General features: G+C 40.8%; 1 protein-coding gene across 1 annotated transcript in view; it reads left to right on the forward strand.

The window, feature by feature from the left end:
- The window catches only part of PGK1 (phosphoglycerate kinase 1), a 28,623-nt gene extending 13,109 nt beyond the window's left edge, over positions 1 to 15,514 (forward strand). Inside the window, exons 5-11 of the mRNA XM_072626050.1 lie at positions 8,448 to 8,551; positions 10,308 to 10,427; positions 12,301 to 12,415; positions 12,693 to 12,872; positions 13,358 to 13,535; positions 13,825 to 13,923; positions 14,996 to 15,514. Of these exons, the coding sequence (XP_072482151.1) occupies positions 8,448 to 8,551; positions 10,308 to 10,427; positions 12,301 to 12,415; positions 12,693 to 12,872; positions 13,358 to 13,535; positions 13,825 to 13,923; positions 14,996 to 15,036 (837 nt within the window). The 3' untranslated portion in view covers positions 15,037 to 15,514. The remainder of the gene's footprint in view (positions 1 to 8,447; positions 8,552 to 10,307; positions 10,428 to 12,300; positions 12,416 to 12,692; positions 12,873 to 13,357; positions 13,536 to 13,824; positions 13,924 to 14,995) is intronic.
- Positions 15,515 to 18,610: the final 3,096 nt, after the last annotated feature.

Below are 18,610 nucleotides of genomic sequence, written 5' to 3' on the forward strand. Positions count from 1 at the left end.
CCTCCTATGTCCCCCCTCCCTCCCTGAGACAGCATATAATTTTGTATAGGTTCTACACATAAATTCCTATTAAATACATTTTTGCTATAGTCATGCTGTGTTGAAGAATTAAAATGAGTGGGAGAAATCATCTAACAAACCAAAACGCAATACACATACACACACACACACACACACACACACACACACACACACACACAAATGATCTGCTACATTCTGCAATTGAATTCCATAGTTCTTTCTCTGGTTGTGGAGGGTATTTTGCCTTAGAAGACCATTGGGAATTATTTTTTAAGTCCTTGCATTGCAATGAAGTTACAAGTCTACCAGAGAAAGCTCTCACACACTCTGGTCATTGCCGTACACATAGTTCGCCTGGTTTTGCTCCTTTCGCTCAACATCAGGTACGATAAGTCTTTCCAGGCCTCTCTGAAGTCTTCCTGTTCATCATTTCTTACAGCACAATAGTATTCCATTACATTCATATACTATAATTTATTCAGCCATACCTCAATTGATGGGCATCCCCTTGATTTCCAGTTTTTGGCCACCACAAAGAGAGCTGCTATAAATATTTTTGTACATGTGGGACCGCTTCCCATTTTTATGATCTCTTGGGATACAGTCCTAGAAGTGATATTGCTGGGTCAAAGGGTATGCACATTTTTGTAGCCCTTTGGGCATAGTTCCAAATTGCTCTCCAGAATGGTTAGATTAGCTTACAGCTCCACCAACAGTGTATTAGTGTTCCAACTCTCCCATATCCTCTCCAACATTTATTATCTTCCTGTTCTGTCATGTTTGCCAATCTGATAGGTGTGATGTGGTACCTCAGAGTTATTTGGATTGGCATCTCTAATCAAAAGTGATTTAGAGCATTTTTTCATATCACTATAGATATCTTTAATTTCTTCCTCTGAAAATAGCCTATTCATATCCTTTTTTAAAATTTATTTATTTATTTATTTTTATTATTTTTAAATGTTTAACAATCACTGCCATACAATTGAGATTTTATCCCCCCCCACTACCCCCCTCCCTCCCCATGACTGCATACAATTCTGTATGGGTTCTACATATACTTTCCTACTGAGTATATTTTCACTATAGTCATGCTATGTAGTCGGACTAAAATAAATGAAAGAAATCATATAACAAATCAAAACATGATACACAAAAACATATACATACACAAACATGATCTGCTACATTTTGCGAATGACTTCCATATTTCTTTCTCTGAGTGTGGAAGGCATTTTGCCTTGAGAGCCACCATTGGGATTTTTTTTTTTTTAAGAAGTTCTTGCGTTATTACGAAATTCCAAGTCTACCAGAAAAAACGCTCGCACACTGTGGTCGTTGCTGTGCACAAAGTTCTCCTGGTTCTGCTCCTTTCACTCAGCATCAGGTCATATAAGTCCTTCCAGGCCTCTCTGAAGTCTTCTTGTTCCTCATTTCTTATGGCACAATAGTACTCCATTACATTCATATGCCATAATTTATTCAGCCATTCCCCAATTGATGGACATCCCCTTGACTTCCAGTTTTTGGCAACTACAAAGAGTGCTGCTATAAATATTTTTGTACATGTGGGACCCTTTCCCATTTTTATGCTCTCTTGGGGATACAGTCCTAGAAGTGATATTGCTGGGTCAAAGGGTATGCACATTTTTGTAGCCCTTTGGGCATAGTTCCAAATTGCTCTCCAGAATGGTTGGATGCACTCGCAGCTCCACCAACAATGAATTAGTGTTCCAACTCTCCCACATCCTCTCCAGCATTTATCATTTTCTTGTTCTGTCATGTTTGCCAATCTTATAGGTGTGATGTGGTACCTCAGAGTTGTTTGGATTGGCATCTCTAATCAAAAGTGATTTAGAGCATTTTTTCATATCACTATAGATATCTTTAATTTCTTCCTCTGAAAATTGCCTATTCATATCCTTTGACTGTTTATCAATTGGGGAATGACTTGTATTGTTATACATTTGACTCAGTTCTCTGTACTAGAAATGAGGCCTTTATCACCGACATTAGCTGTAAAAATTCTTTCCCAGTTTTCTACATCCCTCCCAAGTTTTGGTTGCATTGGGTTTGGTTGTGCAGAAACTTTTCAGTTTAATGTAATCAGAATTATCCATCTTGCACTTCATAATGCTTTCTGTCTCTTCTTTAGTCAAAAATTCTTCCCTTCTCCATAAATCTGATAAATACGCTATTCCTTGCTCCACCAATTTGTCCATAGTATCAATCTTTATACCTAGATCGTGTACCCATTTGGATTTTATTCTTGTGTACAGTGTCAGGCATTGGTCTATGCCTAGTTTCTGCCACACTTTTATCCAGTTTTCCCAGCAATTTTTGTCGACCAGCGAGTTCTTATCCCAGAAGCTGGGTTCCTTGGGTTTATCAAACAGTAGATTGCTATATTCATTGTCTACTGTGTCTTGAGTACCTAGCATATTTCACTTGTCTACCCTTCTGTTTCTTAGCCAGTACCAAGTGGTTTTGATAATTGCTCCTTTATAATACAATTTGAGATCTGGTAGGGTTAGGCCACCTTCCCTAGCATTTCTTTTCATTAGTCCCCTTGATATTCTGGACCTTTTGTTTTTCCAGATGGATTTTGATACTATTTTTTCCAGCTCTAGAAAATAATTATCTGATAGTTTAATTGGTATGGCACTAAATAAGTAAATTAATTTAGGTAGAATTGTCATTTTTATTATATTGGCTCAGTCTACCCACGAGCAACTGATGTTTTTCCACTTACTTACATCTGACTTTATTTGTGTGAAAAGTGTCTTGTAGTTGTGTTCCTATAGTCCCTGGGTTTGTTTTGGCAGATAAAGTCCCAAATATTTTATAGTGTCTACCCTAGCTTTAAGTGGGATTTCTCTTTCTGTCTCTTGTAAGATAGATTTTCATACCAAATTGAGTGTGCATAAAACATCTCTCTTATATGCCCCCTTCTCTTCATTCACACAACCACAACTCACATTTGGGTCTTCCCTCATCAACTCTTGTTTGGATCTCCAATCTGTCTTCTACTCAACTGCCAAGGTGATCTTTCTAAGCTCCATGATCAAATAGAAGTTCTTGCTTGGCATTTAAAGTTCTTCACAACCTGGTCTCTTCTTTGGTTTCTAGTCTTTTTAAACATTACTCTCCCCTCCCCCCCACCCCCCCATTCACCTACTTGCAGGTTCTCCAACATGCCACTTCATGTCCTATCTCTGTGCTTTTGCTTTGACTGTACCTCTTACCTAGAATGCTCTCCTTCCTCACCTGCCTCTTAGTTTCCCTGATTTTCTTCCAAGATTCATGTCAAATCCTTCTTTCTCCAGGACTCCCAGCTTCTAATTCCTTTCCCTCACCTAGTATGTTCTATCTGCTCTGTATCTATCTTATGTCTACCCTAGTTGTTTGCTTCTTGCCTTCTCCATTAGAATATAAGCTCCTTTTTTTGGTAAATTTTTAAAAATTTTAAACTTAAATACAAAATAAGAAAAGATTCAATATTAAAACAATAAATTTCCATTTCAAGAAAACCTAGATAATAAATACTACACATTGTTTTCAAAGCTGCCCGGCTTTCCTTTGCTTCCTTGTTTTCTTTTGTTCTCTGCTGTGCATTTTTACTTGATTCTCCTCCCCCAAAGAAGGCTACAATTAAACATGGATATACATATATATATATCTATCTATAGATATATATATAGATATCTATAAATATACACATATATACGCATTTATGTAAAACTGTACTCTGCTTATTTCCTCCTCTGTCATCTGTTTCTCTGAAGGTAGATAGATAGCATCTTCCTTCACAAGTCCCAAGTCTTTGCATGTTTTTCTAAATCAACCAGCTCATCATTTCCTACACCAGAGCAATGTTCCAAACCCGGTCACGTTCTATCTATCTGAAAGATTGTCTGTGAAAGTTTGTTGCCAATTTTCTGCATTCCTTCTGTTCTTGGCTACATAGGTTTTATTTATTTTTTAATTTAAAGTAATTTAAATTTAAAATATCTATATACTTCAACAATTTCTCTCACTTATAATATAGTTTAAGGTCTGATACTGCTTAGTCTACTTTCTTTACATCTTTTTCCCTGGTTTTGTTGAACTTCCTGACCTTTTTGTTCTTCCAAATGAACTTTGTTATTATTTTTTATAACTCAGTAAAATAATTTTTTAATATTTTAATTGGAGTGATAGTGAATAAATAATTTAGGTACAGTGGTCATTTAAAAATTATTGACTTTACCTACCCATGAACAATAAATATTCAGTTATTTAGATCTGAGTTTATTTGTACAAAAAGTGTTTTATGTTTATGTTCATATAATGCCTATATCTGTATCTGTTTTGGCAGGGATACGCTTTTGTATTTTATACTATCTAGGTATTTTAAATGGTCTAAAACAATATTGAATAATATCGCTGACACATAGTGTAGTTTCTCTATTTTTCACTCTTGATTAGCTCTTTTTTAACTTTAACTTTGTCTGAGATCATGATTACCAACCTTTCTTTTTTTACATACGAGATTCTACTCCTCCCTTTTATTTTATCTTTGTATGAATATCTCATTTTTATGTTTCCTGAAAGCAACATATTGTTGAATTCACATTTTCAATCTGTTATCCATTTCCATTTTATGGATAAATTTATGCCATTCACATTCTAAGCCACAATTATTTGTATATTTTCCTCCTACCTATTTTTCCTCACTATCCTTCTCATCCTATTTATCCTATCCCTCCTCACTTCTCTGCTGTACTTCTACCCAGTGCCTTGCTCTTCTATTCCTTAACCTACTCATGCAAGAGTCCCTCCCTTATCCTCTCCCCACCACCCTATTCCCCTGTCATCTTCCTTTCCAAATTTAGAAGACGTTTATACCCTTCTAGATATGGATGTTGTTCCCTCTTTAACCCATTCCTGATAAGAGTAAGGTTCCACTACTAACCAATCATCCCCCTATTAGCTTCTTCTATATCAGTTTTTCCTTTTATGCCTTATTTTTATGAGATAATTGCTTCTTTTTAATCTCTCCCTACAGTTTTATTTTTTTAGAATCATCCCATCATACTCAGCTTAGCCCAAGCCTTTCTTTTAACCTACTCAAATAATGACAATCACAAGAATACTGTTAATATTTTCACGTATACGAAGTAAACAGTTTGACCTTATTGAGTCTCTTATATTTCTCCTGGATTTGTCCTATCAAATTTTCCTTAACTTCTGGGGTTTTTGTTACAAAAACTTGAACATCTTTGAGTTTGCTAAATGTCCCATTTTTTTTTTTTTCCCATTCAGGTTTATACTTTGCTGGGTAAATTACTCGTAGTCATAACCCCAGCTCTTTTGCTCTACATGATATAGTATTCCAAGACCAGTAGTCCTTCAATGTTAGTAGCTGCTAGTTCTTGTGTAATCCTTATTGTAGCTCCATGATATTTAAATTGTTTTTTTCTTATTGGTTCCAATATTTTCTCCTTAACCTGGGAGCTTTGAGACTTGCCTATGATATTCCTGTAAGTTTTCCTCCTGGGATCTCTTTCAGGTGGTGATTGATTTTTTTTCTATTTCTACTTTGCCTTTTTGTTCTAGAACTAAAGGGGAATTTTTGTTAATGTCTTGTAATATTGTATTAAGATTCTCTTTTTAATCACAGTTTTCAGGTAGTCTGACTATTCTTATATTATTTCTCCTTGATGTGTTCTCCACATCAGTTTTTCTGATGAGATGTTTCACTTTTCCATTTTTTCATCCTTTTGATTTTGTGTTATGATTTCTTGGTATCTTAGGATGTTATTAGCTTCCCCTTGCCCAATTAAGTTTTCAAGGAATTATTTTCTTCCTTAAGTTTTTGATTCTCTAGTTCCAGTCGGTTGGCTTTCTTTTCATGATTTTCTTCTATTGCTCTTTTTTTCTTCTAATTTTTCCTCTTTTATTTTTAAAGGCCTTTTTAAGTTCTTCTAAGATCTCTTTTTGTCCCTGGGACCATTTGACCTTTCTCATTGAAAAAGGAGTGGCTTTTTTAGTTCCATTATCTTCCCCTGAATATGAACCCAGATCTTCTCTATCCTTATAGTAACCGTCTATGGTTGGGTTCTTTGTCCTTTGCTCACTAATTGTTAGTTATTTATTTATTTAGCTTTATGTTGTTTTTAGCAGCTATTAGTGTAATCAAGTTGTAGTCCTGAGGTAAAGGGGAATGATGCCCCAAGCCTCAGGTCCTTCTTATTGTTATTTTCTGAGGTCTAACTTGGGCTCTCCTCTCTACTCCTAAGCCATGGCTAGGGCCTCCAGCCACTCTGTCTGGTAAATAATCTTGTTTCGTATGGTCCTTCTGGTGGTTGTAAACTCTAGCTGGTCCTCTCTGCTCTTTTGCAAGTGCCCATAGCCAGCTAGGTCCCTGCCCCTTGCTACTACTGCTCTCGGTACTATGGGTGTGTGCCAGTTCCCTGCAGCCACAGCCCAGGGGCCCCTCCACTAAGCTGCCCCCAGGGCTTGTTGTTTGTTGATTCTGCAGAGTCGGCCTGGAGGTGTTTTCACTTCACTCTGGTTGAAGGAGGTCCTGTCTTTTTCTGGGGGCTTCTCACCTTATCTTAGGAGGACTACTGCTTTACGTGGTGTTTATTTGTGTTTATTTCCGCTTCTCTGAGGCAATAAGCTCCTTGAGGGCAGTGAAAGTGTTTTTGCCTTTCTTTGTGTCCCTGGCACTTAGCACAGTGCCTGACACATACCCAACACATACCCAACACGTAGTAGTTGCTTCATGGTGTAATTAGATCTGACTTACCTGGTTGTTTGCCTTTTACTCCCCAATAGTAGGTGCCATTTTTGAAGGATTATGGGGCAGCAGGCTGAGTACCTTCCTCTTGATTCTCTGGGTGACTTGAGGAAAACTCATATCTTGTCTTAGCCCATTCTCTCTCTTTTTCATTCATTTATTCATTCATTCATTCATTCATCCATTCATCCATTCATTTATTTTTGATTTATTTTTTCAGTTTTGTACAATCACTAACATAAGTCTTAGATTTTTCTCCCCCTCCCTCCCTGATATGGGTTCTACACATACATTCTTATTAAACACATTTTCACATTAGTCATGTTGCATGGAAGAATTAAAATGAATGGGAGAAACTATGAGAAAAACCCAAATGAAACAAAACAACACAAGAGAAAATGTTCTGCTTCATTCTTCTTTCCAGTTCCATAGTCTTTCTCTGGATGTGGATGGCATTTTGCCTCAAGAGTCCTTTGAAAATGTTTTAGGTTCTTGCATTGTTGTGAAAGGCTAAATTGACCACCTCGTACAGTAGGGTTGTTACAGTGTACAATGATCTTCTGGTTCTGTTCTTTTCACTCAGCATCAGTTCGTATAAGTCCTTCCAGGCCTCTCTGAAGTCTTCCTGTTCGTTATTTCTTATAATTAGCCCATTCTCAAATGGGTGCTGCCTATACTTTGCTCTTTGGGAGTGGGTTGTGCTTGGTTTGTATTTTGGAGAAATAGCCCTGCCAGGTTTCAGTGCAAATACTCTGGGTTTCACCTTCTGGTCTCTGCCTCATTTTCCACATTGATGCCCCTTTTGCTGTCCTGCAGCTACTCTGGATCTTAGATATCTCGCTTCCTGAATTTGTCACCTCACAACCTTTTAGGAAGGGTCATTCCACCCCTTTGTGGGGGAGTGTCTTGAATGATTCTGTGGTATTTTAGTCCTAGCTTTTATTTCTTTGTTTTGAGTCTCTCTTTTTGGTCCATGAACAGCCATAACCATCTCGGAGCACTGTGATCTGTAGCTGCAGTTGGTAAAACCATCCTTGTAGTCTTCTCCTTTGTCTTAGCCACAGTTCTGTGAGGAACCTGTGTGAGGAATTCTGTACCTTAGTACAGAGTGGTTTCTGTGGGACACACAATGAAATCACAACTTTGGCAAAGGCAGATGTTTTCAAATGAAAATGGAAGCCAGAAAAACTAGTGGCTGATCCAAGGGGACAGTTGGCTTTCTCAGGCCCACCCCCTCAGAAGCTGAGCTCTAGGCACCCGCACCAAAGTCCTGTCCCTTCCTTGGATGGGTGAGGAAAATGAAGCCCACAGACACAAAGTGACTTTTCCTAGTTTGCACTGCTGGTGAATGACAGGAGCAGGAAAAGTCTGGGCCAAGTGAAGTTTCTTCGGACTCCAATTCTAGCGCTCTTTCCACCATCCCATAGAGACCTAGAGCATTAGGGAGAAGAGAAGAAAGAGAACACGTGATCTTATTGGCAATTAAGAAAAAAAACTGTCCTGACATTTCCTAGATCTTTAAAGTTGTTGTGTAAGATTACCTGTACTATGTTCTTTTCTTTCTAAAAACACTTAATGTTTGCAGGAAATTTTTATCAGTTGCTTTCTGCGATACTGATGTTCGTTGTGTTTCTTGTCTCAGATCAAAGCTGAACCAGCCAAAATGGAAGCCTTCCAAGCATCCCTCTCCAAGCTGGGGGACGTCTATGTCAATGATGCTTTTGGAACTGCTCACCGTGCCCACAGGTACCCACTTCCTTGTGTCGGTAGTGTTGCCAACAAGGCAGGGCTTTCAAGATGGGAGAGGAAAAAAATTGAAAGCCATGACACTTAGAGCAAGGAGATACGATGAGGCCATCTGTGGTTCATGTCATTTGGCCTTCCTGAGCCAAAGGGGAGAATGAAAGCTTAATGTTCATGGAGTTATCTGACGAGAGAATGCTAGTGCTGAAGAAGAAGCTAGTTCTCTCCCACATGAAGTAGCAGGAATTCAAAGCTTATGCCACTAATAGGAAGCCAATTGAGAAATCACTCCCCAGCTCTGTTGTCAACTGGCTAATAATTTATTGCACTTGAGTGTCTCCAAGTCATCATTGAGAGAACTTTGACCTGACATGTACTCTTGTATCCTCTAGAACAGCATAGGTTGGGTAACTTAGCTGAATTATCTTTCCTGTGGCGGACCTTCCTTCTTGGACCTTTGGTTTGTCTAGGAGAGCAATTCAGTTAAGACAAAAATTCAGGTTAGTGCAGATCTCTGCTTGGTTCTAAGGGAGAGAAAACCTAGTTACTGCCTGCCTGATAGGCAGATGAGATACAGACACAAATGATAGTCTGTCCTCTTATTTGTTATATTATTGGATGTTATATATTATTGTACAGAAAGTGCTGAATTCTGAGAGGGGAACTTCATTATCAATGGGAGTTCAGGGAGGAGGTGGCCTTCAGAGGCTGGGTGAGAAGACAATTGGAAAAAGAGGGAAAGGAGGATGTTGCCAGCATAGAGATTGTCATAAGCAAAGGCACATCTGGGAACAGAAAGCTGTCCAGGCTGGCTGGAGTGTCAAGGTTCATGGAGGAGAGTGATGGGAAGGAGACTAGACATAGAAGATGGTTCCACATTGTGGAGGGGCCTGAATGTCAAACAGAAGAGTTCTCACATTTAGCCGGTAAGCCACTGAGAGCTATACCAGAGTTTTGAGCATATGAGTGATAGGAGGACTGGATCAAACTTAGAGATTATTCTAGTACATGTACCCTTGTCTTCCATTTTATAAATAAGCAAACTGAGGCTCACAGAAAGTCAGGTGACTTGTTTGTATTCTCATAGCTTATAAGCTTGGAAGATCCAGCATTTGGCTCCAGATGATAATGACATGCCCAGATTGCTATAATACATAGTAGTGCCTGTCCCAGAATGGGGAGGGCAAAGAGAACAAATGAGGATTAAGTGCCTGCTGTGTTCCAGGCACAGTTCCTAAGCAATGGTCTAGGAGGTATGCATGCATATGTCCTTTCCAGTTTTGGTAAAAATCTCCTGCTGTATCCAAATCACATCTCTTGGTTGACTTAAGGAGTTAAACCCTAGAAAACAGATAATTTTGAAGTTCACACTTCTTTGTAATGTCCAGCAAGATTTGCATGAAAATATCTGTTGCAGTTAAGGTAATGATGAGAAGCTGTCCTCACTTCTGTACCAAATCCTTGCTCATGTCTAAGTTAATGTCACAGTTTTTAGATTTAGGCCTAATGTGGAGTCCCTGGTTATTTGCACATAAATTTGTTATTGCTGACGGGCTCTTAGTAGGCAGCATGACTAAAGTGAACCTGTATGCTCTTTCTGGGCTTTCACCAGGAGTCAGAGGCTCAGCTGATTTCCCAGCATGCTTCTGTCTTATTTTATGGGATGAAAGCTCTAACCCTACAGTAATCCCCCAGGGGTTCTGGCCAGGTCTAGGATTGTCTGAAACCTTAATACCTTTCTTTGTTCTTTCTCTCTTAGTTCCATGGTGGGAGTGAATCTGCCCCAGAAGGCATGTGGTTTCCTCATGAAAAAGGAGCTGACCTACTTTGCCAAGGCTCTGGAGAGCCCTGAGAGGCCCTTCCTGGCCATCTTGGGCGGGTAAGAGTTGCTTTCTGAGTTCTTGTTCCTTTTGTTTTCTCTTCACCTTTGATCACTTGAGCTTTTTACCTACAGATGTTTTAAGAAAAAAATGTCCATCTTAAACTCTAGTTTCTCAGGGTTTCTTATGCTCATCACTTGACCATACCCCAGTAAAGAAGGCAGATGAGCAAGCAAAAAAAGACCTCTGAGTCCTTGGGTTAAAATCAGAAATCAGAGATCTTGTACCCAGGGGAAAAACTAGAAAATGTATTTATTTTTACCTGTATAGTCCCTGGGACTTTGTCAAATAGTTCCTTTTCCCTGCGTGGCACTGGAAATGACCACCTAGAAAAGGCTGCCTCAGGTCAAGGTTCACTGAGCTGGTAGAAGCCCTACCCCTGGCAAAGCCATTTGTGTGCCAGCCCTGAGACTCTTGACTGGGCAATGGTTAGAGTCCATGGGACAGAAAACACTCAGCATTTCCCAGTGTAAACTGACCCTGGGAAGGTGGATCAGTTTCAGATAACTCAGAAGTTCCACTCAACAGGAACCAGGCCCCCCAGGTACAGAGTTTCAGGATTCTGGAGGTTTCTAGTGGGGATGGATTATTATCTTTCTCATTTTTGTCCCCCCAAAAAGTAAGTAGTGAAAGAATAATGTGCAAGTTCTGTCTGGAAACTTTTCTCAAGTTGAGATTGACTTTGAAAATACCTGAATCTTCACCTTCCTTTCCATTTGGGGTTTTTGGAATCTAAAAGCTCTAAAAACAAAGTCAGCACCAGAGTTTGTTTTGGTTTGGTTTCAAGTCAGCTAGTCAAGAAGCATTATTAAATGCCTAGTGTGTACCCTGTGCTAAGCACTGGCGATACAAAGAAAGGCAAAAGCTAGTCCCTGCCCTTGAGGCACTCACTAAAGTATCACAGTCCAGCTTCTTTCTCTCCTGTTAAATTGTCTCCCTTTCCCATTCTTTAAAAAAAAAAAAAAATTGTCCTTCCAGTGAAGTATTTTGAGGTGAATTCTTTGCTGAACAAAACATAGTATGGGTTTTACTGGTGACAATTTCCCAAGCGTCCTGGGAGACTTCTTTAAACTCTGAATCAAATTGGGGGATTGCTCTTTTTAAGAGGTAGAGCTTACATACAGCTTGGAGTTGGAGAAAAGTGTTGACTGACTGGTATACTTAACATAACCCAAATAAGCTACACGGAAATCCCTGTCTGTTACTTGAATCTCTTTGCTTAGATTAGACTTGTTTGGGGGAGATGCCTTCTCTTTATTTTTGTAAAGAAAATATTCCAAAAAAAGAAAAGAAAAAATTTCATAGGGATAGTAAGTGCCCTGCTTTGCTCTCCTCTTTCCTTTCCCTTTTCCTCCTCCATTGCTTTCCTGTGTGCTCTGACACACAAACATCTCTGGAAGATAGGAAGAGGACAAGTGATAGTTTTCTTTGGTTGGGCTTATAAAACAAAAGGTCTCCTCATCCTGCCCACTGGAGTGGGATTTAGCTAAGTGGGGAAATTTACATGAAAAAAGTGAGTTCTTTTCTGAATGATATTTCAGAACAAATGCTGGACTTCCAAAGTTTGCCCTTATCCTGGAATGGCAGTACGTGGGCCTCCAGTGTCCAGTGGAACTGAGAAACAACAGCCAGGTCACATTCCTGGCCCAGTACCCCCAGATGATCTAGCTGGAGCCCTGGCCACAAGGCTGAGGGCCAACTTGAACTCTGAGCTCATTTTACCCCAGAGGAAAAGATGTCCATGGTCTATCTGCAGACTGCAAAGGATTTGAGGGGAGGGGTTTCAATGGGGGGGGCTTGTTCTGACACAACTTCTCTAGGTTGACAGGGACTATCTTCATTTGGATGGTGCTCCTTTGTCTTTTTCTCCAGAGCTAAAGTTGCCGACAAAATCCAGTTGATCAACAATATGCTAGACAAAGTCAATGAGATGATCATTGGTGGTGGGATGGGTTTCACCTTCCTCAAGGTGCTCAACAACATGGAGGTATGAAACCAACAGAGTTGGATGAGGAATTACTGCACACATGGCTATTTATGCATGCCTAAAAGGAAAAAAAAAACCTCATACTCCCAGTCTAAGCCTAAGTCAGTTCCCTTCACATCCCCCAAACTTTGATTTATCCTCTACTTGCCCCCTCTAGTTGGTCCTCTCCTTTCTTGCTGCATTGTCCTTGGATATTCATGCATTATGCGTTAGCTCCCATTTGTCCCATGGGGCATTGTCCCTGTGTCGATGTCCTTACTTTTGTCCTGCTCCCCAGATCGGAACTTCTCTTTTTGATGAAGAGGGGGCCAAGATTGTCAAGGACCTGATGGCCAAGGCTGAGAAGAACGGCGTCAAGATCACGTTGCCTGTTGACTTCGTCACAGCAGACAAGTTTGATGAAAATGCCAAGACTGGCCAAGCCACACTGGCCTCTGGCATCCCTGCCGGATGGATGGTGAGACCACTTGGTAGATGGCACTAAGAGGCACAAGGGGAGTTTGTTTAGCAGTCATTTACTGAGTGTTCCCCCCTGTGGAAGGGCTCCCCTTGAGAGAAGGTGCCAGTATTGAAACAGCCTTAGGCCCTTGTGGGAAGGGTGACACTGAGCCAGCTAAAGAACTGGGGCCACCAATTCCTCATTTTGGTCCCAGTGTTGCTGCAAGGTCATATCTGCAAACACTGTTAAATTGTATATAAAATTAACCTTCCTGGCCTTTCTTAATGAGATAAACTGCCAATAAATGAATGAAAAATCAGTATTTGTTTCTGCCAGCTTGGTATCAATTTCTGCACAAGGTAAGCAAATAGCTACTTTTGGGGCTGCCTTTTGGTCTTTTAGAGGCTTTGTCTCCTGGCTCCTTAGGATCAAGTGGAAGGTCTTTGCTCTTATCTGTCCAAGTGCATTTCCTTCACAGCTCAGCTTTCATCTCTCCCTCTTAGGGTTTGGACTGTGGCCCCGAAAGCAGCAAGAAGTACGCAGAAGCTGTGGCCCGGGCCAAACAGATTGTGTGGAACGGACCTGTTGGAGTATTTGAGTGGGAAGCCTTTGCTCGAGGAACCAAAGAGCTAATGAATAATGTGGTGGAGGCCACCAAGAGGGGCTGCATCACTATCATAGGTAAGGGGATCCCACCCAAACCCTAGCCATGTAAGCTGATGCGCCAGTTCCTTACGCCAGATGGCATAGTTGCCATCCACAGGACTATGAGGAACCCCCTCAGGGCACTTAGTTATATCTAGGTAAATCACAAAAGCCAAATGAGTGTCTGGAGCTAAGATGCCCTTGTGTGGAACCAAGGAAAGATTCCTCAGTTTCCTTTTGAGTGTGAAGAGCAATTGCCTCATCCTCAATGCCCGGCTAATGCTCAGTTTTCTTTCTCTTCTTCCCCTTGCCCATCACTTGTCAGGTGGTGGGGATACTGCCACTTGCTGTGCCAAATGGAACACTGAGGACAAAGTCAGCCATGTGAGCACTGGGGGTGGTGCCAGTCTGGAGCTGCTGGAGGGTGAGTCGTGTTTGCTTCTGCCATCTTGGGTGGGGCTGGGTAGGAGAGATGATGAACACAGTAAAGGAGGGGGAAGTTTGCTTTGGATATGAGGAGGTAGGCAGTCTGTAATTTGGTCCTGGCAGCTGGTGACTGGAAAGTTCATGTACTTAAGCGTCTGTGGCATCATCTATCTGATACCTTTCTTTTAAAATTCAATTCAGTATTTAAGTGCCTAATATGATAATTTTGTGCTAGACTCTCAGTAGTCTTACATTACGCTGATAGGTTTGTCCTTGCCAAAGGCCACAATTGCTCAGTGCGTTGCTGGACCCCGTGTCCTGCTCCCTTGTGCTAGCCTGCTCTGTTCAGGGGTCCTGGAGCTGTCTCCTTTTATGAGGCTAATAGACAGTTGGAGAGGGGCTGAGATGTTATCTATCTCCCAAGACATCTGCTGTAGGGATTGATGTGCAGATCTGCCTGGAAGCCAAGGCCTATGTAAGGTGACCTTTCTTAGAACCCTTAGTTCGGGAAATGAAAAGAGCTGGGATCATTTTACATTGACCTGGGGCCCTGTTAGGGTTTCCTCAGCTGTTAGGAGCGCTCTAGCAGGGAGTTAATAAACCTAGATACTGAGCCATGGATGTTCCCTTTAGGTAATTTAATAGGAATTTTATTCACATTGCTGGATCAGGATGGCTGAGAGATGATTGATTTTCAAGACTTTGTTTAGAGGTTGACTGTAGTGTCCATAGAAAAAGCCAGAATCTTCTGGGGCTGGACTAAAGGTGGAATTTTCCTAAACCTTTTTGAGGGCTTTTTTTTTCATTTTACCACCACATACAGAAATGGGACTAGTATGAACTTGCTTCCAAGATTTTGGAAAACAATGAAGTCTTTGTGAAGGAAAGGTGTTGCTATATCATAATCCAGCTTAATAGTGGGGAAACTTGGAGGTGAAACACTTGGCCACTGTCACCATGCACGGACTAAAGAACATTTCTAAGCTCATACATTCCAGGGGAAGCTGAGGAGGGCAGGGCTGATTTGGGGGCCTAGAGTAACCTTCCCATGTGCTTGTTCCCCCTACCAGGCAAAGTCCTTCCTGGGGTGGCCGCCCTGAGTAATGTCTAACGGACACCCCTTTCCTGCCTGCTGGTTCCTGTGCACAGCCCTTCCAACATGACCCTGCAGTGCTTCCAGTCCCTTTCCTTGGCATTAGGCAAGTTTCTCCCTCAAGACTCAACCAGTGGCCAGAAGATGGGGCAATGAGAGCCCCAGAAGCAGCTCAACTCACCTTGTTGGTTCCTGGGTGTGCCTGTTGTCAGATCTCACTTGAACTTCCTTAGTGCGTCTAAACCATTGTTGTGATCTGTAGAGTATATATATATAATATATATATATTTATATTTTGCCTTTAGAAAGAAAAATCAAAGCTAAAGCCGCTGTTAGCCATACTCTCTTGAAATAGTCTGTTCTGTTCAGCTTTCTTAGAAGCTGTTTTTGTCATTACCCACACACAGTATGGAAACAAGAAGAAGCTCCAGTTTGGGGTGGGGGGGAAGGTTGACCTGTTAAATAAACATTTCATAAAAGTGCCAGCTCAATTAAACTGCTTTCTTCTTTCTTTTTTGTCATGCGGGATCTGGAGAAGGGCCCATTTGCCTTTGCCATTTTCTACTAGAACAGTTCAGTGTATCAGGTACATTTTCAAAGAGCTTCCAGTGGTTTCCCATTTGCTTTCTCAGACTGAGGCCTGGGCCACCAGAGGGATGGATGCTGATGGTAAGTTAGAGGGATGAATTTTGAGAAATGTCTGAGTTGGCAAGTTAATGGGGAAGAACTGGCTGGAAGATAAGTGGTTTAGGCCAAACAGGAGATGTTTGGCTATTGAAGAGTAAGGAGAAATAGAAAAACAACAAATTTGAAAAATTCAAATTTTTGGTATTCCATGACTAGGAAATGAGGAGGTTAGGCTCTAAATGAATAGAAGCTCATTTTAGATCTAAGTAAAAGAGAGCAATGGTGATGAGTTGAAGTCTTTCATTTTCCAGATGGAGAAGTAGGCTCCAAGAGGTTCCATACCATGCCAAGGTCACCCAGTGGCACAGGGGTGTCTAGGGGGAGGGGAAAGAGGGGAGAACCCAAAATGCCCCTACTTTGTGCCAGGAACAGTGCTAGCACTTTTTTTACAAATGTTATCTCATTTGATATCATATTAATGTTGATATAATAACTAATCCAGTGTTCTTTCCATGCTGCCTTTGCCGCCAACCAGCAGAGCTGGGAACAGTGGATGACACAGGGGAAGAAGATCCAGACATGAAACTGCTCATTTGCTACAGAAGAGTCAAGGGGGATCTAACTGAGCGCTCACCACTCTGGGCAATATTGGGGGGAGGGGGAGCATGGTGAGGGATTCTCTCTAAATATATATATGTATATGTGTATATATATATATATATATGTATATATATGTGTGTGTATGTGTGTATGTATTGTACATATACATACACACAAACACATGCATAGCAAAGTCTTGGTGTTAAATGTACAGGTCATATTTTCCATGTATATCCTTCTCAAAGAGCTTACAGACTGATTGAGACAATATGGCTCATACATTGGAGGGAATTTCAGAAAGAGTTGTCCAGTCCTGATAAATCAGTGACAGCTAGTATGTGCCAGAGGTAGCCCTTGAACCCTGGTCTTCCTGGCTTCTAGGATAGTTCCCTAGCCATGCTGCCTGCCCCTCCCCCCACACTAAATTGTGGGTCATAGGGCATCAAGTGGTTCATAGTTAAGAAAAAGGGAGGGAGATTGAGGAAGGTGGGGTCCCTTACTGCCTTATCTAGTTATGATTAAATCACCGAATTTTAGAATTGGAAAGGACCTTAGAAATTTTCAACCTCATTTTGCAGAAAATGAAACATTTCCACTTCTAGCTTCTGTAGGAAAAGGACTTAGGTTGAATGAGAAGGAAATTGTGTAGTTGATTTAGAGGAATTTGGAGTAATAAAGAAGGCCAGAGATTGAATCTGGGGAAGAGAAGTTGTGGAAAAAGCAAAGAAGTTCCGGCTCCAGATACTACTGCTTCTCTGAGAGATGTTGATGAGAAAGGGGAAGGATCAAGGAGGACCTGAGGAGGAAGGTGAGGACAAACAGTTGGTGAGGTAAGAAAAGGTAAGTGAAGCAAGCAGAGTGATGAGTGGGTTGGTGGGTGTGGCAATTTGGTGCAAACATTGGTGCAAGGCTGAATGCAAGTGGAGGGTATGGCAGAGGATCAGTTGTTAAGACTACGGGCAAGAAAGTTGAGTGAGGCTGTTAAAATTGTGAGGTCACATTTAATAACTGGTTGTACAGATTTTAAGTGCATAGGGGTGATACATAAATCCACAAGCAGTTTAAAAATAAAGCTGAAAATCTCAGTTCATCAAGGGGGCTGGGAGTATTTTGCAGCTTTGTATTGAGTTCAGATGTTTCTGCTGTCGTTGAGTGACTGACTTAAGTGTGTTCTAAATGTATGGATGGATCATCTTTCTGGAAGGAGGTAAAGATTCCACATTCTAAATTATTAGGGACATCGAATTGTTACCAGAGGAAACAAGTCTTTTCGCCTGGTAAAAGGGGGAGAACTGGAGTGGTCAAGGAGAGACTAGACCTTTATCAGGAGTTTGGAGGATGGAAGGGTAAGGAAATGTGTTAAACATTTAACAGAAAGGAGAAAAGGAGAAGGATAGCTATATATTAAGAGCTAGAAAACAGATTTGTGGCTTTTAAGGAGTGGGGAGGATACTGGATACTGTGAGGAGAAAGAAGCTATTTGTCCTCCAGGTAAGATACAACAGGGTCACAGAGACGGTTGGGGAGAGGTCATCTAGGAGAGCAAAGAGTGGTGATTGGTGATTCTGGGTTTGGTGTTCTTAACTATTTGTATGACGATCTGGACAACTGTGGGTTTTCCTGTAGGTGAGACTTAGCAAAATGGATCGAGTATCAGTCATAAGTTGATTAATGTGGATAGACAGTGTCAAAGTGAAGTCTTGTATTGTGAAGTCTTAAGCGCCAAGGGAAAAAATTGAATTGGGATGTGAATCATGGGCTAACAGAATGGGAATTGTACTTTTGAACCCTGGCTTACAATGTGGGGATGTTGATTTCTTGCTTGGGATGGAATATACCTACTAACAAACGCTAGTAAGAATGTATCTGCACATTAATCCGCCATCTTTTTTTTTTTTTCTTCTTTGGCATTCAACTTTGTCCCATGCTCAATTTTTCTTGAGACGCTTTGTGATAATGTAGCAGTTCCTGCAGATTAATCATTCTTAGTCCCTTCTAGTCTTCAACATTTCCTTAAGGCCCTCAGGCCAGAAATAGAATCAGAGTACTAACCCTGCTACATGGTAACAAATTTCTTTCCCCATAAGTTCAGGAGGCTTGACTATGCCCTCCAAGGTTGATTTTGAATGACTGTTTCCAGTCACTTGTCCTGTAAACAAAAATTATTTTAAAAATTGTTGGAATGGATTTTATTTAAAAATTGATGTCTTGCATCTCAAAGGCTGTTGAATCAATTCTTTTGAATTGAAAATAATTTTCAATTCAATTTTGAATCTGAAAAGATTTTTCAGAGATGTTCAAAGAGAACCAAAATATATTCGTTCTTGGTAAGCTTGGCATGGATTGGACTTGGATTTAGGTGCAT

Source organism: Notamacropus eugenii, chromosome X (assembly GCF_028372415.1).
Source record: "Notamacropus eugenii isolate mMacEug1 chromosome X, mMacEug1.pri_v2, whole genome shotgun sequence".
Lineage (NCBI taxonomy): Eukaryota > Metazoa > Chordata > Mammalia > Diprotodontia > Macropodidae > Notamacropus > Notamacropus eugenii.